Here is a 23868-nt window from a genome sequence, read left to right as displayed (position 1 = left end):
CACTTGCAAAATTTCCTTTCATTAAAAATAATAACAATGCTGTATTCTCCTTGAAGACACAGTAGAACTTCGCTAATTCACACTGATGCATGGGAGACCTGCTGCCAGTTAATTAGCTGTGTAAATAAGCAAATTAGGACCTGATCCAAAGCACACTGAAGTGAATGTCTTTCTATCAATTATAATGGGTTTAAGATCCCTTTTTTTTTTAAAAAAAGATTCTACAGCACAAAATGTATGTTGTTCAGTTAGTTTGACAACTTAGTTTTTTATGGTATTTCATAGTACACTAGTGTATTGTAAAGTAGCATATTTTGTAAAAGTAATGAAGTCTTAGTAATATGAAACTTTGCTATCTTAAAAATAAATAATATCCTGTGCACAGGGAAAAGGCTGCCTGGAATTGAAAAAATTATCAGGGTTTACAGCTTCTACTCTGTTTAAAGACCAAAAAATGTTCATGTTTAGAATCTAAATATGCATACAGAAGGAGGGAAAAAGCATGAAGTGCAGCTTTACCTGTAACCATGGGTGGCTTAGCGTCTTGTCCACACTGTAACGCTTCCTCATTTTCACTTGCAGCAAATTATTTATGAGATCAATCGCTGAAAAAAATAATTTCAGAACATATCATGCTGAAATATAAAAACGTATGGCAGGAAGGGGTTCACAGGTCTCAGATAATGAGTTTCGGCTGGTCTGACCAAGTCAGTGTGGTTATAATCTGTATCCAAAAGGTGTCATGTAATATGTCATTGGAAAACTAATAACTCATGATCATTAATATTCTTGTGGGATGTGTGTATTAAGAGTTACGGATCTATTCTGGAATGATGACTAAAGCCAGGCATATCAAAAGGGAGTTGGTAATCAGCTCTGCCTTAGACAAAAGAATTTGCTGTGTATTTACTTCTATGACCTGCCTGGTTATCAGTCAAAGACAATGAAGGTCCATTTACATATAAAGTAAACAATGCTAAAAAGCGCGGGGTGGGGGTGGCGGGAAGAGGCAGAGACAGATTCCAGCAGGGAAGATAAACTTTATCTGGGCTGTAAAGACAAGGGGTCTGAACCTCTAGTAATAAGCAACTGAATCGACTGATTGTATACAATATTACTGTATTATAAATGTTTGTCAAGTGAGGTGTTTATGAAAGCCTATAATACACTAGTGATTAACAGCATTGTAAAATATATATATTAACACTATATAAGGAATTATGGATATTAGGCTTTACCATCTGTTTCCAAACAAAGCAAAAAACAGCCAGACAGGAGTGAACATGACAGCTATTTACCTCTCTTCTATGTACATTTTAGCATGGTGTAATCAAACACAGGAAACCCAATTTACAGGGGGTGGGAAGCCCACAGGAAGGGAAAAACAGCATGAGGTCACTCTGCCTCTTGAAACAAGGTAATTGAACTTTGGAAGATACAAGCAAGGGCAGAAGCTATCTTTGGTATCCATTGCTATACAGACACAAGCGAACAGAGCTCGTGCAAGCTTAGAAAGATGGGTCCTTCAAGCAAGGAGGGTGGGGAGTTGAAGTCTCTGAGAACTGAATATAGGTGAGAAATGTGCTCAGGAAAAGATTCTTCACATAGGAAGACACCATCTTGTACTTCTGTGAAAGGCCCTGACTATGGGAAAGTCAGCCATGACTTGGAAGAAGGAAGATTTGGTGAGCAAAACCACATAGAACAAAGCCTGTATCTTGCTAGATTAAGTTTTACACTTTCGGATGCATGTCCTCACTTTTATTCCTTGTAATCCTTTCTAACTTTATTCCTTTCAGTTGGATCACTTAACCTATGTCCTATTGTTAATTGTTTATTACTACAAACCAACTCAGTGCTGTGTTTGAAGGGAAGAATGTATTTACCCCAGTTAAGTTAATAAGCTGCAATGTGCTTTTGTCTCTTTAAAGAAGCAACAAACCTTTTTATTTCCCTGAGCTGTCCAGGAGAGGGCTGGACACTTCAGGGCACATGGTTTTGTGGAAATTTGGTACTGGGAGTGTGTTGAGATCACCTTGCTGGTTGTAACCAAGCCTGGTGAAAGCCAGCGTGGGGCTGTAGACCGGCTGCTAAACCAGAGCTGTTTAGCACACAGACACTCAGGGGGTGACCTGAATACTTGTGGGTTGGCTGTGAGTGTCCTAGGCTGAGAGCTACAGCAGCGAAGCACTGAAAGGCACCCAAGGTTGTAGGGCAAGTGGTGACATCTCCCCCTGCCACTGGTCTGAATTGAACCTTGAAGCGTGGCACCATGTTGACTATTACTTATTACCTTATTATTATTTTTTTCAACCTCAATAGGAGTTCTTTTAAAAAAGGGCAATTCAAACAATGGAAAGAATTCTGAAAATAGACCTATAATATCTGTGTTGATTTAATTGCATTATTAAAGTATTGGAGATTCACAAAGTCACACTCCAGCTATCCCTCGATGCGAGGATGATGTCTGCCAAGGGGGTTCATTGGTGGATTTTTAAGTATCTGAGGAGCCCAATTAGTGCCCTACAGATTTTCCCACAGGAGTGACAGGTGGAATCTTGGAGGACACATAGTTGTTGGCTGGACTCTTGTGCCCTTTCTTTCCTCCTTTGTCACGTCTCTGTCTCATGAGTACATCTGTTCTCCTCAAAGTGAGCTGTGACTTGGTGGATGGTGTGGCACCACTGTGTTGTGTTCCGCACCGAGTCCTCTCAGTTTGTTGGGTTGATGCCTCCCTTTTTAAGATGTACTTTCAGTATGTCTTTGAAACGCTTCCGCTGCCCTCCGCGAGCCCTTCTTCCCTGACTTAACTGAGAGAAGAGTACTTGCTTTGGGAGGCGAGTGTCAGGCATACGTACACAGTGGCCAGACAAGCAGAGTTGGTGTTTCATGACCTGCACGTCTATACTACTGATGTTGGCTGCAGAGAGAATGCTGATGTTAGTGCGTCGGTCTTCCCAGCTGATCCTGAGAATCCTCCTGAGTCCTGAGGCAGCACTGTTGGAACCACTCCAGCTGCCTGAGATGTTGTCCATAGGTTACCCAGGTCTCACACCCAGAGAAGGGTGGGGATGACAACTGCCTTGTAAACCAAGATCTTGGTGCCTGTTTGCAGATCCCTATAATTGAAAACTCATTTGAGTAGTTTTCCAAAGGATGTGCTTGCACAGTGGATCCTGTATTCAATTTCTTTGTCAAGGCTGGCTGTTTGGGAGAGGTGGACGCCAAGGTATGGAAAATGGTCCACATTCTCCAGGGGTTCTCCACCGATGGTGATTTGTGGAGTACGAAGAGTAGTTTGTGCAGGTGAGGACTGGGTAGAGTACCTTGTTTTTCCCAATGCTGAGAGAGAGAGAGAGAGACCCAGGCTGTGATAGGCATCTGCAAAAAGATTTAGGGTACTTTGCAGGTTGGTGTGTGTGTGTGTGTGTGTGTGTGTGTGTGTGTGTGTGTGTGCGCGTGCGTGACAAAGAGAGAGAGAATGACAGTCATCTCCATACTGAAGGTCAGTGATGCCAATTCTTGTGATCTGAGATTCTGTTTGGAGATGTCAGAGATTGAGGATTTGGCCATCCATATGATACTCAATCCCAATTCCATCAGGAGGGCGGTCACGGATGAGAATCAGGATCACAGCAAGGTAAATGTAGAAAAGTGTTGGAGCAATGACACAGCTCTGCTTGACACCAGTGCGAATGATGAATGGTTTGGTCTCTGAGCCATTTCACAAAATGGTGGCAGTCTTTCCATCATAGAGTAGTCTGATGATGGAAATGAATTTCTGTGGACAGCCAAACCTACACAGCACCTTCCATAGGGCATCACGATTGATAGAGTCAAAGGCCTTGGTTAGATCGATGAATGCCATGAATAGTTGCAATGGTGTTGCTCTCTGCACTTCTCCTGAATCTGTCATACCATGAAAATCATGTCAGTTGTGCCTCGGGATGGCCTGAAGCCTGACTGTGATTTGGGGAGGAGTTCCTCGGCAAGGGGGAGAAGGCGATTTAGTAGGATCCGGGCAAGGATCTTCCCTGCGATGGAGAGGAGAGCAATATCTCTGTAGTTCCCACACAAAGATATGTCCCCTTTCTTGAATATTGTAACAATGTTGGCATTCTTAAAGTCAGGTAGAATTTCTTCACAGGTCCAGATTTTGTCGAGGAGTTGGCAAAGTTTGTGCTGGAGCATTGTTCCACCAGCTTTAAAAACCTCAGCTGGGATGCCGCCTGGGCCTGGTGTCTTGTGATTTTTTTCTATCTGGGTGATGGCACGCCAGACTTCCTCAAAAGATGGGGGCTCAGCAAGGTGTTCCATTGCCGAGTGTTGTGAAATAGACTCGATGGTGTCTTCAGAGACTGTGGATTCGCAGTTAAGGGCTTGGCTACCCTTGCGAGTTACAGCGCAATAAAGGAGCCCTAGGCGCACTAGCTCACTACCCGTCCACGCTGGCAAGGCACGTAGAGCGCTCTGACTCCGTGGCTACAGCGCTGCTGGTACTCCACCTCGGCGAGAGGAATAATGTTTGCTGCGTCTTGGCTACAACGCCCGGGCGTCAGTGTGAATGTTGTGTTACTGCACTCTGATCAGCCTCTGGAAACATCCCATAATCCCCTTAAGTCAAGTGGCCACTCTTGTCATTGTTTTGAACGCCTGTAGGAATGATGGAAATGCCCTTTCAAAGCTCTGTTTCTGACAGCCGGCATGCGAGCCATTACTGTGGAATGCTGTGTGAGAGACAGAGAGGGGTGGGGGCCAAGGAGGAGGTCTGCTGCTGTCTGAACTTACAAGACAGCATGCTGACATGCTCTCAGCCCCCCCAAAACCCACTCTATCTCCCCCCTCATACACACAGCACACTCCCTGTCACACTCCACCCCACCCCTCCCATAATGCTCCACTCCCAATGCCACTGCAAGTGCCGCAAATGTGGCCATGCCAGTGCGCTCGAAGCTGTCAGTGTGGACAGATTGCAGTGCTTTCCCTACTGCGCCCTACGAAGGCTGGCTTAACTCAAAACGCTCTACATCTGCAAGTGTAGCCATGCCCTTAGTAGGCTCTCAAAGTGTTCCTTCCAGCGTTGTTTAATTGCTCCATTTTCCTTGAGGAGGGTGGCACCATCCTGGGAACGTAAAGGGGTTGGGCCTTAGCAGTTTGGCCCATGTATAGCTTTTGTTACTTGAAAGAAGCTTCCCATGTCATCCTGGTCTATGAAACCCTGGATCTCAGAGGCCTTCTCTTGCCACCACTTATTTTTGATGTCATGTAGCCTCCTTCGGACTTCGTCTTTGAGCAGGTGACAAGCCTCATGTTTTCGTTGATTAGAGGAATAATTTTGCCAGTTACAGAATGCAGTTCTTTTCTGTTGAATTAATGCTCGGATTTCCTCGTTGTTTTAGTCAAACCAGTCTCGGTGCCAATGAATGGAATATCCTATAGTTTCAGCACTGCGAATGGTATTTTTAAGTTGATTCCAATGCTCTTGCGTGTCAATGATGTTATCAGGCAAGTTAGAGAGTTTCTCAGACAGGTGTTGCTGGAACATCTCGCAGCTGGCTTGGTCCTGAAGTGCTTTGCTGTTGTACCGCTTTTGCTTAGTCTTGGGGTGTTTGCGGTGTGGTGGAGCTGCAGGTATATGATTGATCTTACTAATCAATGGGCTGTCCAACAGTGATCTGTACCTCTCATGGCTCGTGTTATATGGACATCTGTGTAATCTTGAATTCTGATTATAACATAGTCAAGGAGGTGTCAGTGTTTGGAGTGAGGATGTATCTCCCAGGAGTTTGTCTGCCTTAGGTGTGGCTGTGAGGATTGCATGAAGAGCGCTATAAAATTGCTCCTTGTTGTCTTCCTCATCAAGTGTTGGGGCATATGCACCAATGACTGTGGCATATTGGTTGTTGCTGAGCTTGAGCGGAAGAGTCATGAGACACTCATTGAGCCCCACGGGAAGCTCCAAAAGCTGACTGGCGATCGTATTTTTGATGGCAAAGCCAATCCTATGAATGTCTCTCTCTTCAGATGGCTTTCCTTTCTGAAAGAAGGTGTAGCCACCTCCATTCTTTTAATTGGACCTCATTGGTTCAGCAGGTCTCACTAAGAGATGCAATGTCAATGTTGAGCCTTGCCAGTTCTCTGGCAATTATGACAGTTCGTCCTTCTGGGCATTCACTGTGCTGAGAGTCCGTAAGAGTGCAGACATTCCAGGTGGCGAAATTCATTGTCTTATCTCTTGTTTTGGTCGTGGAGTTCAGTGATCCCAGGTTCTAAAATAATCAGATCTCAGACTCAAACACTATGGATTGCAAACCGCTGAAGCAGCATCACCAGTGCTAAATCTAGTATGAAAGGAAAATTCAAAAAAAAAAAAACCAGAACAAAATAATAAATCTAAACTACTAACAGTACTAAGGATATTTTGTAAAATTTTGGAAAGTGCATCACAAGGACGATAGGAGAGATAAGCTCTGACTCGCTCCATGCAGCAGGAGGAAGGAACTGGAGACGCCAGCAGCCCGCTGCCCCCTTTATTGCCTCGGGCAAAACCACGGGTGGCACAAGATGCATGCACAGACCGCCAAACAGTACTGCTTACAACAGCTCTGGCTCCAGGCACATAACCCTTGGTGGAATACAATAGGGACCATCACTAGAAGAAGAATTTACACTGATGGGAGGGCTCTCCTTTTGGTGTAGGTAATCCATCCCTGACAGGCAGTAGCTAGGCTAGCAGAAGAATTCTTTTGTCAACCTAATACTGTCTATGCAAGGGGTTAGTTTGGCTTAAGTACACTTGGATTTTTCACACACCTGAGCAATGTAGTTTACGCCCAAGATTTCCATAAGTTTTAACTATATGGGAACTTTAAAGAGTCTGTCATTCTGTTAATGAGATTATTGGGGGCAAAAAACAATTCTGATATTAGGTACTAAATTTCTTGAAGGAAACATCATTAATGAATTTTACTTTCTAAACTAGGAGCTTTCCTTATAAATTCTCAAAGTTAATTCTGTACTCAAGGAGTAGGTGTTGTAATTTTGGGGACGATATATTTTTCATACATAACAAAGTGGTTGAATCCATGCTTCAACTGCAAAACTCATCTCAACCTTAATTATGTAGCCACTACCAATACCTCCATAATATAAATGTATCTAACCCAGGATAGTTTTACTTTGTAAAGAACTGTTATTACTCATTGTGGAAGTGCACATCATCAAATGAGAGAATACCTTATTTGCCATCATTCTATTATTTTTTTCTATAAGAGATATCAAACATAGATGGCATTATGTTACATACACCTATGGTTATAAAGTATTAACATACCAAATGGATTGAGGCATCTAACTATACTTTAGGATGCTGACAGTTCTGCAGTTCAGGAGATAAGATTTATCATAATTTTATTCAAAAAAGAATGTGAATGAGAAATAGGAACAATATACACTTAACGTTACAAGGGAAGTACTATAGTAATTCTGGGACATAATGCCACAGCAGAATCCAAGAGGGTCATCAGAGTCATAGATATTAATTAAATCCTCAGTTTAAGTCTGGTGGATTTGAAAATACCTTGTAGTCTGAAGGAGACTTAAAATAGTTTTCTTTCAAGAAATGCTGTATGTTTTCATCATAACAAAAAAAACCCCAAAACCAAAAAAACACCTCTTCATGATATGTTTCCTTTTAAGGAAAAACACTGAACTTTCAGAGATCTGATATGGTAGTGAGCCAACTGAAAGTGAGAGCCTGAATGTCAGGTCAAATTCGAGACCGAAAACTTAGTTATTTTTTATTAACATTTTGCAAAATAAAACACTAATACAAATATCTACATAAAATTTCTCCTTCCTGTAAAACTTTGTAGACAACCACACTCTTTCTTGCATTGTTCACAACTCAAAAGCTGAAGCATTGATCCAGTATTATGCGAGATCCTGAAAACAAAACTGACTAGTCTATTGTCACTGTTACAGATGAGAGAAGTGCTAAAGTAAACAAACAATATGTTTAGTGAAAAGGGCATTAGATCTCTTTAAATTGTGATACTGTTGGACTTTGTTAAGAAAGAGGATTTGTCCATTTTGTCAACAGGTTACTACATAAACTAAATTAATGGACAGAACATGAAGAGTATTAAGTGTATTCTTCATAAATGTCCAAAAGATGTCTAAAATAATCAACTTCACTGAGAACCAGATTTTTAATAACAGCTCTGTACCCAACATCTCCCACTTTTGAAAATCTGGCCACGAGTTTACAGTTAGGAAAGTTGCTAAAAAAATTAAAAATGTAAACTACATCCATAAATCCAAGACCATGTAACCTGTCTCAGTTTTTTTGCAGGACTAAGTTTGACTATGCAGTCAGTTTAGCACCATTGTGCTACCATCTATGACAATCAATGCTACACATTACTGTGATTCATGTGCATAATATAAATGCTCAAATCTTCTGAGACTGCTTTGGGCGTCATGGCTGTATTTTCTCTTTCACCACTCAAAAGTATGTCAGCGTTGCTCATTATGATGTGGAGAACAGCCAGAGCTGAGTGAATGATTGCCAATAGAAAGTTATATATCACGTAAAGATTTTCAACATAATGAGAACATTTAAAAAAATCATTTTCCATTCAAGCAGTTCAGACCTACTGGATGTACCTAGCAAGAATATTGCTGAACAATGTTAACCTATGCACAAGCATAAAAAATTAGATGGGGCTCCATAATAGAAGAATCATTAGGATTGCCTCACCTCTATCACCATGGTCAACACCAACCATCTTCTGTATCACTCAAGATCATCAACAAGACATAATCCTTGACTCATCCTTCCTGTAGACTCTTAGGCCAGGTCTACACTACCGCGGTAGTTCGACGGCTGGCAATTGAACATCCGGGTTCGATTTATCGCGTCTGGTCTGGACGCGATAAATCGATCCCGGAAGTGCTCGCCGTCGACTGCGGTACTCCAGCTCGGCGAGAGGAGTACCGCGGAGTCGACGGGGAGCCTGCCTGCCGCGTGTGGACCGCGTCTGAACCGCGGTAAGTTCGAACTAAGGTATGTCGACTTCAGCTACGTTATTCACGTAGCTGAAGTTGCGTACCTTAGTTCGAATTTGGGGGTTAGTGTAGACCAGGCCTTAGATCAGGCCATGTCTAAGGCCAGGTCTACACTACCGCGGTAGTTCGACGGCTGGCAATCGAACTTCCGGGTTCGATTTATCGCGTCTGGTCTGGACGCGATAAATCGATCCCGGAAGTGCTCGCCGTCGACTGCAGTACTCCAGCTCGGCGAGAGGAGTGCCGCGGAGTCAACGGGGAGCCTGCCTGCCGCGTGTGGACCGCATCTGAACCGCGGTAAGTTCGAACTAAGGTATGTCGACTTCAGCTACGTTATTCACATAGCTGAAGTTGCGTACCTTAGTTCGAATTTGGGGGTTAGTGTAGACCAGGCCTAAATCTTGCCATGTATTCCTGCAGAACATCTGGACTTTCCTCTGCATCCACACAGCTAAAATTCTCCAAGGACCTCATCTCATCTCACGGTACTGCAACCTCCTCCTCTATGACTTTGACAAATCCTGTCTTTTATATTGCCCCATTTATATCCATTCCAAACACTTCTGCAAAGATCATGGCTCATTTTTTGACCATATCCTCCTCTCGTCTCCCTTTCCTCTCCTCTCTATTTGCATTCCTCCCCCACCTCCCTCTTTCTTTTACTTCCCTTCACTTTTAAGGACCTCCACAGCCTATACTCACCCTACCTTTCATCTTTCATGGGCTATGAAGATGATGCCTGCCTTCACTTTGCCAATTATGCCAGTCTTGATTGCCCTTTTCCAACAAACACTTTCATGCTTTCTCCCATGCTACACCCCCCCCTCCCCGCAATGCATGGAAGGAGCTCTCTGTAAATATCCAGAAAGCCACCTTTATTGCTTCCTTCAAATCCTTACTTAAAACTCTCCTCTGCTATCATGCCTACAAAAACTCAACGATTAGGCAGCTAGTGTGCTGTAACCTCTCCTTATCATGGTAACCAGTATCATCACATTGTTTACTTGTGCTCCCTGTCTGTTGAATCCGCCTTATTGTACACTTAGGGGCTTGTCTACATTACCGCTTAAGTTAATTAACTTATGTCGCTCAGGGATGTGAAAAAGCCAACATAGCTTCCACCTCTTGCGGAAGTGGAGTAATTATGCCAATGGGAGTGCTCTCTATGGTCAGGAATAATCTTTAGGTTAAGTGTTTTTGTACAGTGCGTAACACAATGGGGGTTGATCCTTGATTAAAATCTCTAGTCGCTACCACAATACAAGTAATAAAAGATAGTCATAAGGGGGAAAAAACAGCAAGAAATGTAAATACACTGAAAGCAGGGAGTGTGACCTTTTTTACTTCTCCAATTTTCCTCTGGCTCTGGTCTAATACCCCATCTGTTTTGCTTTGAATCTGACCATCTAAACACAAACAATAGTCGGAACAATGAGCAGTTTTTAGTAAATCACATGTCCATTCTAGTCATTGTTCCTTGGAACAAACAAGCCTGTTACACTGGTCTACAATTTTTGAGAAGTCGTCTGCTTCAGAGATAAAATGTGCTATTTATTATGTGTTTCGATGTGCTGAATTCAAATATGACAATTAAAACAACTGATTGGCTACTGTTTCTAAGATATTTAAGTTTTTACATTTGATGTCTATGTTTATTGTGTAGATAGTAGAGTTTTAATCATAAATTGTAAACCTAGGTCTTTTCATGTGTTTATGGTTGCTTTACATGATAATAATTCACCTGTCCTGTTTCTGTAACACTTTAAAAATCAGCAAAAGGGTTATATAAATAAAATGTATTATGAAACAAAAGGCAAAAAACTATTCTGTACATAGTTTAGTCCTATTCAGTGTCTACTCGGCGCTTCTTGGCTTGTCTCTTGTATTCATTAAATGGAGCATCTCTTATCACTGTCCAGCAATAGTCTGCAAGCATTGATGGGCTCCATTTGCCCTGATAGCGTTTCTCCATTGTTGCAATGTCCTGGTGAAATCGCTCGCCGTGCTCGTCGCTCACTGCTCCGCAGTTCGGTGGAAAAAAATCTAGATGAGAGTGCAAAAAATGTATCTTTAGTGACATGTTGCAACCAAGGCTTTTGTATGCCTTGAGGAGGTTTTCCACCAACAACCTGTAGTTGTCTGCCTTGTTGTTTCCGAGAAAATTTATTGCCACTAACTGGAAGGCTTTCCATGCCGTCTTTTCCTTGCCACGCAGTGCATGGTCAAATGCAGCATCTCGAAGAAGTTCACGAATCTGAGGACCAACAAAGACACCTTCCTTGGAAATTTTCCACGGAGGTACTTGAAAGCTGCTTGTGTTTTGTCAATGGCCTTGACAAAGTTCTTCATCAGACCCAGCTTGATGTGTAAGGGTGGTAACAAAATCTTCCTTGATTCAACAAGTGGTGGATGCTGAACACTTTTCCTCCCAGGCTCCAATGACTGTCGGAGTGGCCAATCTTTCTTGATGTAGTGGGAATGTCTTGCACGACTATCCCATTCGCAGAGAAAACAGCAGTACTTTGTGTATCCAGTCTGCAGACCAAGCAAGAGAGCAACAACCTTCAAATCGCCACAAAGCTGCCACTGATGTTGGTCATAGTTTATGCACCTCAAAAGTTGTTTCATGTTGTCATAGGTTTCCTTCATATGGACTTCATGACCAACTGGAATTGACGGCAAAACATTGCCATTATGCAGTAAAACAGCTTTAAGACTCGGCTTGGATGAATCAATGAACAGTCTCCACTCATCTGGATCGTGAACGATGTTGAGGGCTGCCATCACACCATCGATGTTGTTGCAGGCTACAAGATCACCTTCCATGAAGAAGAATGGGACAAGATCCTTTTGACGGTCACGGAACATGGAAACCCTAACATCACCTGCCAGGAGATTCCACTGCTGTAGTCTGGAGCCCAACAGCTCTGCCTTACTCTTGGGTAGTTCCAAATCCCTGACAAGGTCATTCAGTTCACCTTGTGTTATGAGGTGTGGTTCAGAGGAGGAGGATGGGAGAAAATGTGGGTCCTGTTCCATTGATGGTTCAGGACCAGAAGTTTCATCCTCTTCCTCGTCTGACTCAAGTGAGAATGATTCTGGTGCACCAGGAACCGGCAGTCCTTCTCCGTGGGGTACTGGGCATATAGCTGATGGAATGTTTGGATAATGCACAGTCCACTTTTTCTTCTTTGACACACCTTTCCCAACTGGAGGCACCATGCAGAAGTAACAATTGCTGGTATGATCTGTTGGCTCTCTCCAAATCATTGGCACTGCAAAAGGCATAGATTTCCTTTTCCTGTTCAACCACTGGCGAAGATTTGTTGCACAAGTGTTGCAGCATATGTGTGGGGCCCACCTCTTGTCCTGATCTCCAATTTTGCAGCCAAAAGAAAGGTGATAGGCTTTCTTAACCATAGTGGTTATACTGCGCTTTTGTGATGCAAAAGTCACTTCACCACAAACATAGCAGAAGTTATCTGCACTGTTCACACAAGTACGAGGCATCTCTGCTCACTTTGGCTAAACAGAAATGTGTCCCTTTGCAAAATCAAACACTGACAAATAAGAGAGCACGACACCATATGATTTCTAGAGCTGATCTAGGGCAATTTGTTCAGCAGAGTGATGTAAGCTTCGTTATGATTGCATCATCCATGACTTCTAGGAATAACATGATGCAATTCATATCATGTATGACGCAATACCAGCTTCAGATTGCATCATTCATTGTTTTGCCTAAAAAGCAAGTACTGTCCAAACCCAGTCATAGATTTATTCATAGATCCAGTCAAAGATGTATTTTAGTCATTTCTGGTTTAAATTGAGATCCCTTCCCTTTATAATTCACTTATCCTCCGCCATTCCCAAGTCACGGGTCGTATATACTGACCCAATAGCATATCTTGAGAACTAGAGCCAATCAACAATCTTAAGCATCATTTTCGTTCTCAGTGACCCAGAATTAGTAAAGTTTGACTACATTTATTTCAGAAGCATTTTGGCTGTAGAGCAGTGTTATCAGTATTTTTGTAGTTTTCTTCTTTGGCTTGCTTTCTGGCCCTGGGTGACTAGTTTAGTAACCACAACAGCATTCTGAAATGTAACCGAAGGGTTACACTTTTCCATTTATTATGCACAGAGTGATGTCAAATATTTTGTGTGTGTGGTGCATCTGTGAAATGGGGACAATGATAATCCTATATTCCTCTGTAAGGCACTCTGAAATCAAGGGTCACAAATGCTATAAAATAGCAAGGTGGTATTATTATATAATGCTGGTTTATATATTTAGATTTTCAAAATCATAAATGCCCCCTTGAAAGCTCAAGTCACTTTTTCATATATAATTTAAAAGTTCAAAACAACAAAAGCAAGTATTGCTACTTTCTAAAGCCAAAAAGAAGAAAAGGAAAGTCCCAACACAGCCACACAATACTCTCCAGTACACTATATTATTATTACTGTCATGTCTGTGTCTGGTTCTGCCCTCCTTCACATATTAGTCAATAAAATGTAAATTGATTTTTTGGGAAACAAATAACCTTCAGAATTATATTTACAGCATCCTTTTGAAAATGTACACATTACAAAATTTCCTAAGAACTGCACACAGTACAATAATGACCAAAAAATCCAATCGACATGTTTTATAGCTTTGTATCATTAGCTGTTTTATAAACCTGATGTAATTGTAATCCAGGTCTTTAGGAATATAAAATTGTTAACTAAACATAGTGACATAAGGTTGGGGCGGGGAAGAAGCTGGTAGATGATATGAAAGAACTGTTACATTCTGGGCTTCCAAAACTGAACAATTCTCTCCAGAAACTTGGTAAACAATTCTAACGTAAGGTGCTTTACAACCAAGCAGCTGCATTTTCTCCACCTCTGATTTTGTGTATTGTAATAATAACCTGTCTTCATGAGAAATATCTCTCAAAAAGCTAAGTATATATATTAGTCTTAGGGCTGGCCTACTCTTGAAATTTGTTGTGGGTGAACTCAAATTATTTCACATTAAAGTGCCCTGTGTCCACAAACAAAGGTGGTGGTTTGTTTCATTTTGGCGAATCACACATTAACTTCACTTTGGAAACTGGATGCTGTTCAATGCCTTTAAATTCTGGCGTATAACGGAAGTAATCTGGGTTACTGTGGTGATGTAATTTCTTTGGTAATCTTGTACAAAAACAGATTTAATTATGTCGTTCAACATCTCATCTTGTATCTACTGGCAACCTTTTGTTTATATCCTCTGTCTTCAGTTACTGTCAAGCCAGTCTCAGCTAATCTCTGAATTCCACTGAATTGCTCCAGGTTTCATCTGACAAGGTTTAATTCAGGTTTATCTTGGGAATTTTACTAGCTACAGAATGCACTTGGTTATACCACAGAATTCTCTTCTAGCTATGAATCTCCATTGGACCTGGAAGCCATTTTCAATTATCTCCTTACTTTTAGTTCCAACTTGAACCTCTCAGACCCTGAATTCATATGACCTAAAAGGGCTTCTCACCTGACCACAGGCTACAAGAACTAACTTCTTTGGAGTCAATTAAGGGTATGTCCACAATGCAAAAAAACAACAATAAACAAACCCTGCAACAGCAAGTCTCAGGCTTGTGCACAATGTGCTCGTGCTCTGGTGCTAAAAATAGGTGTGTAGATGTTCCTGCTCAGGCTAGAGCTTAGGCTCTGAAACCCACCTCCTCTGCCAGGCTTCAGAGCCAGCATTCCAGTCCAAGCAGGAACACCTACGTGGTTAGTTTTAGCATTGCAGTGCGAGCATGAGTCTGTAGACCTGGGTCCTGAGACGCACTGCTGCAGCCTTTTTTTTTCACTGTAGACATACCCTAAGAAAGTAAATATTCCCTCAGGTCTCTATCCCTTTGTTCAAGAAAACATTTTATCCAGCATGTCTTCATTGTCTCTGCAGTGCTTGCTCAGCTGCACAGGGGTATAGTATACCATGTCAGACGTCAGTGCATGCTTCATTAGGCTATATGATTTTCTTATGTCATTCACTTATCCTAGTCCCCAGATTTCTAATGTAAAATCCATCAGGTACCTTCAGGGCTGCTGAAATTTTTATTTTTTGGAAAATGTTCCTTAAAAATTTCTTCACAAGAATGTTCCTTTTTATATGTGTTGAAAGTTACTGAAAAAGTGAATATCAAAACCATTTTCATAACATTTTTAATAAAAATAAAATATATTAAAATAATGAAAATTTTAAAACATTGAAAAATTAGTCCGTTTGAACATTTCAAAATAACTGAAATCCCTCCCGATAGGTTTTTATTTTTTGTCCAGCTATAGTATGTTTCAACTATCACTGTATTATCGAGAATATAATCTAGACAAGAATTGGCCCCAAAATGGATAGCATGCATCTGTTTTTGAACATACTAAAGTTAATGGGTAGTGTTTAGATGAGAGAGTTTTATTTAGTCTATGTTAGAGATAAAATCCAGCTTGCGAAATTTGGAGTTGCATTCAGATTCCAATTTCCTGCCTGAATTCAAACAAATTCAGGTTGCTGTGACTGGGGATTTTGGTTCAGTTCATCTCCAATACCGGCTAACTGATCAAACAATGAAGTAACTGTAAATATATAAAACAACCACAATGTGTAAGCAATTTTTAAAATCAATGATCTTTTGTTAAAATGTATGGTGGTTCTCCCTCCCCCCCCATTTTATATATGACAAGCTCAGACTCTCCATTCTGCAGAATTATACCTGATGACTCTCCTAACTGAGGCTGTGACTCTGGAAAGGGTAGAGATAACACCACAGCAGGTGGGTTTTCCATAGATGCTTCTACAGAATCTTCAGCTGTGAATGTAGAGATTGATCTTCTGTCTGCTGTAGTGGGGACTTGTGGGAGACAATTTCCTGCTGCCTCTTTGTGTTGATTGCTGTCTGCTTATCTCTCTAATGCCAGGTAAAGCATCGTGCACAACACTCGGATTCAATCAGAATGCATAATATAAAAAGTTGTGGAGGTTTTTGGTGGTTTTCTATGTGTACTTTTCTACAACATTTTAAACTCTTTTTTTCAGTTGATTTTATCAAACTTTATTCTGCCACTGTAAATGCAACAACAGACACAATGCATTCATTTACCTAGCACCTTTCATCCAAGGGTCTCAAAGCACTCTATAAACAATTAATTAGGCCTAAAAGCACTCCTTTGAGGGAGGTATTATTATATATGTTTTAAACATGTCAGCGGTGGCACAGAGAAGATAGTTAATTTGCCCAAAGTCACATAATGAATCAGAGACAGCAATAAAAGCCAGAACTCCTGCTTCCAAGTCTCTGTTCTAACCACTAGAGGAACATTCCCCAGGATATTTTAAATTCTACTTCTTTAACTCTCCCTGGTATATTGTCATATGTAGTTAAATTAGGATTCTATTACTTCTATTGATTTTTTTTTTTTTGTTTGCTTCAACATTCACCAAGGAAGTTTAGAAAAAGAAATATTTTTGGATGTGGGGGTCGAGAGAGAAATAAGATAGAACAACTGTTTAAAAATGGAAACTCAACTTGGCTGAGGAAATCCATTACAAACAAATACTTTGTGGTGAAGTCATGCAGCCAGCACCTGAAGGCAGTTAGTTTTCAGTCAGCCCTGTTTGGTTAGGCCTGGTTCAGATACTTCACTAGTCTTGGTTGATGATCTCCCTAGAGACATCCAAGGTCAGTTATCCATACTGATTCTTTTATATTTAACAGCAGTCTTTGATACCATTGACTAGTGCTCTAGTTCCCAGTGTCACACTTTTGCCTGCTAAGCCTTTCCCTCCACAGTCTCTCCTGTGGTGCTGTTTTCATGTTCTGCTCCTGAAAACCAATCTGTTTGTGACCCCATCTGCTCTGTAATTGTTTAATTCCCCCTTTACCTCACCTACAGAGAGAGTGGCAAGATACAGAAGCAATATGTAGATGAGAAGTGGGTTGTAGAGATAGGTGGGGATGGAACAAGAGGAGGTGCAGAGGCAGGTAAGTGCAGCAGCAGGGAGACAGAGCAACCTCAAATCAGGGAAAATGAGCATTTCCCACAAACAGCAGAGAGCAGCCTCCAGTTGCATTTATGCTTCGGTAGCAGTGGAAGGTGGCCCCCAGAAACTGATTCTAGCCAGGGGAGTAAGCAGTATTCAGCCCACAGAGGCATAATGCCCTGGAGGTAGGGTCACCACCTGTCCAGCTTTCCCCAGGATCATCCTTTTTTTGAGGCAATTGTAAGTATTCCTGGGACATTAAAAATTCCAGTTTTTGTCAGCTGTGTAATAATATACCATTCACCACAAATTTGATCAAAGCTCCAGCTGTGGAGGGGAGGGTTAAGGAGTTCAACCAGAAAGGGGAAGGGTCACATTGTGCCTAGCCCTGACAGCTTCCAACAGGAACGCAAGTATGGTTGCCTCCCCTCGCCCCAATGCCTTGGCCTGGCCGCACTATTCCACTCCCCCTATCCGGGTGGCAGCTGCTGGCTACCTTGGCTCTGACATTCCCATAGCATAACCACAACACCTCCAACTTGAGAACCGGGCTTGGCCAGGCCAATAGAGGGCAAAGGAGCCTGAATTATTGAAAAAGCAGAGACCACACAGGAAAGGCTCCGGCTCCATGATGGATGTTCTGTTTTTTTGTACCTCAGAGGTGGCAACCCTACCTGGAGGAACTATCAGTAGTGAAAGCAGCAGGTAAGGCAAGAAAAGAATGCACTCCAACTTGCTGCTCACAACCCAGCATCTCTAAAACATCCTTCCTGCCTGATCCTACGGTGTCCCAGGGTCAGAAGTCACTCCAGTTTCTACAATACAACATGTAGCTCAGCATGCTCTTTTAATCCTTATAGTGCCTGAAGAATTAAGGAACATGAACATAACTGTGCCCCTCACTCAAGGCCCTCTTGCCCAGACTTTGTCTAACACTGCACCCCCACACTCTGAAATGCACTATTTCACCACAAGTCAGACAGTGCAGGAGGCACAGAATATTAAATCCTGTGGAGACTCAAGAAAAATTCTCATTGCATCACACGATTATTTCCATAACAAAAAGCTCTGCACTGAGAACACAAAAGTTCATTGTAATTTAACAATGATCCTAATGGTAGAAGGCCTAACAAGAGTGATGTTTTAAAAAGTTTGAATGATACTTGATTTGATTTATAATTTTAATCTCTTTTTGTCACTTGTCAAATGGAGAAAAACCCAATATAAGGCAATATAGTTATACTGTATAGGCATGCAGATTCTAGAACCAAAAACAGGATGTTACCTTCATGAGAGATTTCCTTCCAGGGATTTGGTGGGTACATGAAAGCAGCATTCTGGATTTGGTCATGAATGTCTTCATCTTCATTGAATGGAAATGTACCACTAAGGCTCACATAAATAATGACACCCACAGACCACATATCCAAAGACCTATTATAGCCTTTGTTTCTCAGAACTTCTGGAGCTAGGTAAGCTGGTGTGCCAACTACTGAGCGCCTGAATGACTTCTCTCCAATGATTCGGGCAAAGCCAAAGTCACAAAGTTTTACCTGTTTGAACAAAGTGTTATAGTAAAATCAATAGAAATAACATTTTAATTTTGTTTTACTGTCTGCCTACTTCAGATGCTTTTGTAATTCATTGCTGGGGCTCAGGGGTGAGCTGTGTCTTTGTCCTGTCTCTCTTGGTCTCTCCATGGGCACCTCTTTCAAGTAACAGGCCTATGTTCTCTCAGAGGGGAATCACACAATTCAACCCACTGTTAGCCTTGATCAACAGTTTCCCATCTGTGCTTTCCTCAGCAGGTTCAAGGAACTGTGACCAGTTGGTACACACAGTGACACCAGATACCTTTTTTTTTTTTTTTTTGAACAAGCTATTTATTTATCTATAGGAACATAACAAGTAGAGAGAAAAGGATTAAAGCAACAAAAGCCTAAATACATAAATGTTAAGCCTAACATTTCCTTCAATCAGTTAGATAGGCCAGATGTAGTCTTGGTATCTCCCTGCTCTCCTAAGGACCAAGCTACTATCTGCTCTTCTGCAGACCTGCATCTCCCTGTCTCTTCAGAGGCTCAGCCTTTAATCACTTTCAAGCTCCTTGTTTAAGAGTTCCCATCTGACAGTCCCTGCGATTTCAATATGGGATCACCACCCAGGGGCCCAGTCAGATTCCCAATTCCAAATTACTGTAAGCAAACTTAAAAGGAATTATAACCTCCACTATCCATTTCAGTACCAGCAACTGGGGATATCTACAGCCATTTACTTTGTTTCTTGCCAACCAAAACTAACTAAGACTGATTTCACCCTTAGATACCCTTTAGCCTGAATTGCTATGACCACCAGACCCACAGATTTCTCTCTCTCTCTCTCTCTCTCTCTCTCTCTCTATATATATATATATATAATGTTCATGAAATTAATACAGATATTTTCCACATTCTTCACAGTCATGGACCTAATTTTCAGACAGACAGGTGTGTGATTATTGTGGCTGTGTGTGCAAATGACCAATCAGCATGGCTAAAACCATCCATTTGCAGGTGTAAAACACCTGAATTGCATTTTAATATTGTACAAATTAGATGTCCAATTGTCTGCAAGTTTCTGCACACAAAGTGACATGGCTGATTTTTTGAAAATCAGGTCAAATATTATTGCAAAAAAAAAAGACTAGAGTCCAAGATTTTCAAAAATAACTTGTGATTTTGGATGTATCTAGTTGGGTACACATAAACAAATGCACACAAAATCACCAGTCACTTTTGAAAATCCTGGTCCATACAAATAACCATAGCTAAAACGACGATTTAGTAATGGGTATTTTTAGTATAAGTCATGGACAGGTCAAGGGCAATACATAAAAATTCATGGGCTGTGTCCTGACCATGACTTATACTATAAATACCCCTGGCTAAATCTTAAGGGGGTTGCTTCTGGGGGGCACCGGGGCTGCTGCTGGGGGGGGGGGTGAACATCTGGAGGAGCTGCTGCTGGGGGAAAAGCTGGGGGGTTTCTGCTGGGGTGGGGGGAAGATGTCCCGGCGAGCTGCTGCTGGGGGGTGGTCACCCTGGGGGACTGCTGTGGTGTGGGGGGGCAGAGCCAGCCACGGCACCAGCAGCTGGGGGCCTCTGGCAGCAACTGCACTGGCAGGCTGGGGACTGCCACTGGAGGAGCGGCTACTCCAGCAGCCCAGGGTCCGCCGCCGGCAGCGGCTGCACGGGTCACCTGGGGACTGCGGCTCAGGCAGTCCCTGGGGCCAGCCACACCAGCTGCTGCTTGGGTGGTCCCCAGAACTAGCTGCCCAGGGATGCCTGAGCAGTAGCTGGTGCGGCTGGGCCTGGGGCCACTCTAGCAGCGGACAGTGCAGCTGGCTGTAGCTGTCCCCGGGACCACCTGAGAAGCTGGCCCTAGAGCCAGCTGCTTGGGCGGCCCTAGGGTCAGCCACACTGGCCCCCGCAGAAGTCACAGAGGTCGCGGAAAGTCACGGAATCTGTGACTTTCCGCGACCTCCATGACAAACATGGAGCCCTAACCATAACTAATATTATCGAACGTCGGGACTTCTTAATATACATCAATGTTTATATAGAGAGAATATGTTCCACTTGCCTGTGGGAAAGGATCGGCTGATGCTAGCAGTACATTTTCTGGCTTGAGATCACAATGAACAATATTTTTAAAGTGAAGATGCCTCAAGGCAACAAGGATCTATGAAGAAATACATAATCATTAACATTCAGTTTAGAATTTCATTCTATTTATTTTTAATTTCAATTCCTGACAGTAATATCAACAACAATAAACAGAGGATCATTGATTACACTTCAGAGTTTCTTAGAGAAATACACAATCAAATAGAAACATAAATTTTACCAAACTTTCAAAAAATGGAGTTGCTAAAACATTCTATTATCATCACTGGCTATTATTTATAGAGTGCCTGAAAGTTTCCTAAATGCTTTACAACATGAAATAAGATAGCTTCTTGTCCCAAACAGTTTACATTCTAAATGAACACACAATTCACAAATTTTCACAAAATTCCTTTCCTTGAGTTCTGGAGTCCTACTTTTCCCCCCTGAAATTTTGAGACTCCAAAAATGCTTCATAGTTTGGCTTGCAAAGCTCTACTGTTCAAGTTCTACATTTTATAATTTTCAAAATGTGCATTCAAAGTTTTCACAGCAATTATAGCTTGTGGAAAGAAAATAGGGAGGGCCACCTGGATCCACAGAGGGATTTAGGTATTATAGTGGTAAACATGCCTTTAGCCCAGTGGTTAGGGTGCTCAACTGGGATGTGGGAGACACCAGTTCAATTCCCCTTCTCTGTCTGATGAGTAGAAGGGATTTGAAAAGTGAGTGCCCTAATTACTGGAGTAGAGTCCTTTTCATTCTGTCTCTGACCCACTTAATATTTAATTACAACAGAACAGCTTCAGCAAGAGAGGCAGAGCCCTGCATCAGAATATACCGTAGTCCAGTTGTTAGAGTGCTCACCCGAGTAGTAGGGAACCTCTATTCAAATCTCCCCATCACCCTAACTGTCTTGTGTGGATATTAGGCATGCTGAGAGCATGCCTACTGGATCGGGCCCTGTGGGGATGATAGGCAGGGCATACGAAGGTATCAACACAGGCCTTAATAATATAATACCAGGTTTAAAAAAATTACTGGTGTAAATTATGACAAAGGAAAATGTAGCAAATAATGATAACACAATGTTAAATATCTTTCTGGCTCTATAATTAGGTTCTTACCTGGGTAATTAAAAACTTTGTTATTCGTTCTGGCAATCTGCCTTTTTCACTTGACAAGATCATCTCCAACATGTCTCCATGGAGCTTTTCCATAACAACGAACACTCTTTCCGGTGTCTCAAACATACACTCCAGATTTACTACACCAGGATGATGAAGGTTCTGTTAAAGACAAATATAGCAATTGAATCAAATGAGTTTTTCCCCAATACTGTAGTGAGCTCTATTTCCATACAGCTGTTCAGACTTCAGGCCCCATACACCCCATTTTATTAAAAATAGACAGTTGAACATTTTAGGCATAATTTCAAGGTCTACAATTTTTTCTCACCCATATCTGCAAACTTTCAACTCAGATTTTACGACCATAAAATGGTAATTAGGTTTTAATTAACGCCCCATCATGCACAGATTAATTTCTATGGTAGCCTGTCAGAATGTATGGTCTCTAAACCCATTTCATATTATTTTAAAACCAATTGTGATTGAGGCCCCATTGCTCTATATAGTGAACCAACAGATAAAACAGTATTTCTGTGAAAAAGTTTTTAAGATTTTCAATGATAATTTAGGGAAGGGCCTGTTTAAAAGAAAACATATAGTGTCTTCCAGGGCATGCAATGTGCAGAAGACCAATGCTGCAACAGCTCAATCTGTCCTATGGGGAGGAGACCTCCAGTGCAGAAGGGTAAAACTAAAAACAAAACCAATAATCAAAAAGCTAGTTCTGTGCCTGGAAGTTGTGAAGCTTTTACTGATGGTGGTCTGTGAGCCAGAAAAAACACATGACTTTACGATTCCAAGTGCAGACATTTATCTATCAGGATCAAATGACACAGAGGTACAGTTACTACTCATCAATAAAAAGCACATTGACTGGCCAGCTCACAATAATAAACATCTGTAGCATTTAATTATATCCCAGTACATTTTTTCTGTGCTCTTTATATGGATGCTGATTAGCCAAGCCAGTAATATTTTGGTAAGAATTATTTAAAGTAGTTGTTTTCAAATCTTTCTTAAAAAGAAGCATCACTTAACACATTTAAGTTCTTTATCAAGGACTTCACTGCACCATTCAAATGAAATTAGCTATCACCCAGATTGGATCATATGAATTTTACATCACGATAAGTGAAGTTAATACAGTAAATAAATGGTAATAAAATAAAATAAAAAATACCTGTAAAATTGCAACCTCATTACGAAGTTGGCTTTCTTGTTTAGTTGGAAATCTTAGTTTGTCGATGATTTTAATTGCAACATCTCTTCCTGTTTTGCGATGTTTTCCTGCACATTATTAAAAAATACACCAATTAGCATGATTGGAGATGATAAGCATTTGATTTTTTAGATCTCATCTTCACGGTATTTTATGAGGACAACAATCAAGCATTTTCAAGAGAAGGCTTGCGATGAGTAGAATTGTATAAGGCATTAGAGGTTTTCTTTTGTTTTTTTTTAAGCAAATGAGCATTTCTTATGTTAAATAAATCATCATTTGACAAAGCTGCTCAAACACGATATTAATTTGGGCTATACTCAAAAAAAGAAAAGAAAAGAAAAGAACCTGTGTAGTCAGACCTTAATAATTCAACCATATGATTTTCAGACTATGGACTCAAAGCTGCAAGATTCTGAACACTATGACTCCAACCCAGCAAAGCATTTGAGTAGTCCCATTGAAACTACTCACATGCTTAAGTGCTTTAATGGATCATCACCTTGCAGGATTAACTCCTATGTATTTTACACATGATTCAGAAATAGAATCTCATTATCTCAAAAATATGAACACACTTCATTGAAAATCATTCCAAATTAGCTAATGGGCTCATTGTTTATTTCTCACAGCACTACATTCAAATGAGGTAATTTTTTGATATAGTCTGAAAGGTAAACAGGAAATACAATTTTATGAGGTTGATCCAGCTCCATTCCTAAGCATAAACCTATATCACCTCATTTCCGATTAGTTGCCCTATACTAAAAACTCCCTTTTCTTTCTCTCCAT

At 41.3% G+C, this 23868-nt stretch overlaps 1 protein-coding gene across 2 annotated transcripts in view; it reads right to left on the bottom strand.

Annotated features, from left to right (window-relative positions):
* Positions 1-23868, bottom strand: part of PRKD1 (protein kinase D1) — a 312437-nt gene that overhangs the window by 2390 nt on the left and 286179 nt on the right. For both annotated transcript variants that reach the window (XM_065403098.1, XM_065403099.1), the window contains 5 exons: positions 23038-23144; positions 21855-22016; positions 20705-20803; positions 18369-18636; positions 520-605 (listed from right to left, as the gene is read on the bottom strand). In XM_065403098.1, the coding sequence (XP_065259170.1) occupies positions 520-605; positions 18369-18636; positions 20705-20803; positions 21855-22016; positions 23038-23144 (722 nt within the window). The remainder of the gene's footprint in view (positions 1-519; positions 606-18368; positions 18637-20704; positions 20804-21854; positions 22017-23037; positions 23145-23868) is intronic.

Source organism: Emys orbicularis, chromosome 4 (assembly GCF_028017835.1).
Source record: "Emys orbicularis isolate rEmyOrb1 chromosome 4, rEmyOrb1.hap1, whole genome shotgun sequence".
Taxonomy (NCBI): Eukaryota; Metazoa; Chordata; order Testudines; family Emydidae; genus Emys; species Emys orbicularis.
The sequence above is the reverse complement of the archived record's forward strand: the minus strand, read 5'-3'. Positions and strand labels throughout refer to the sequence as shown.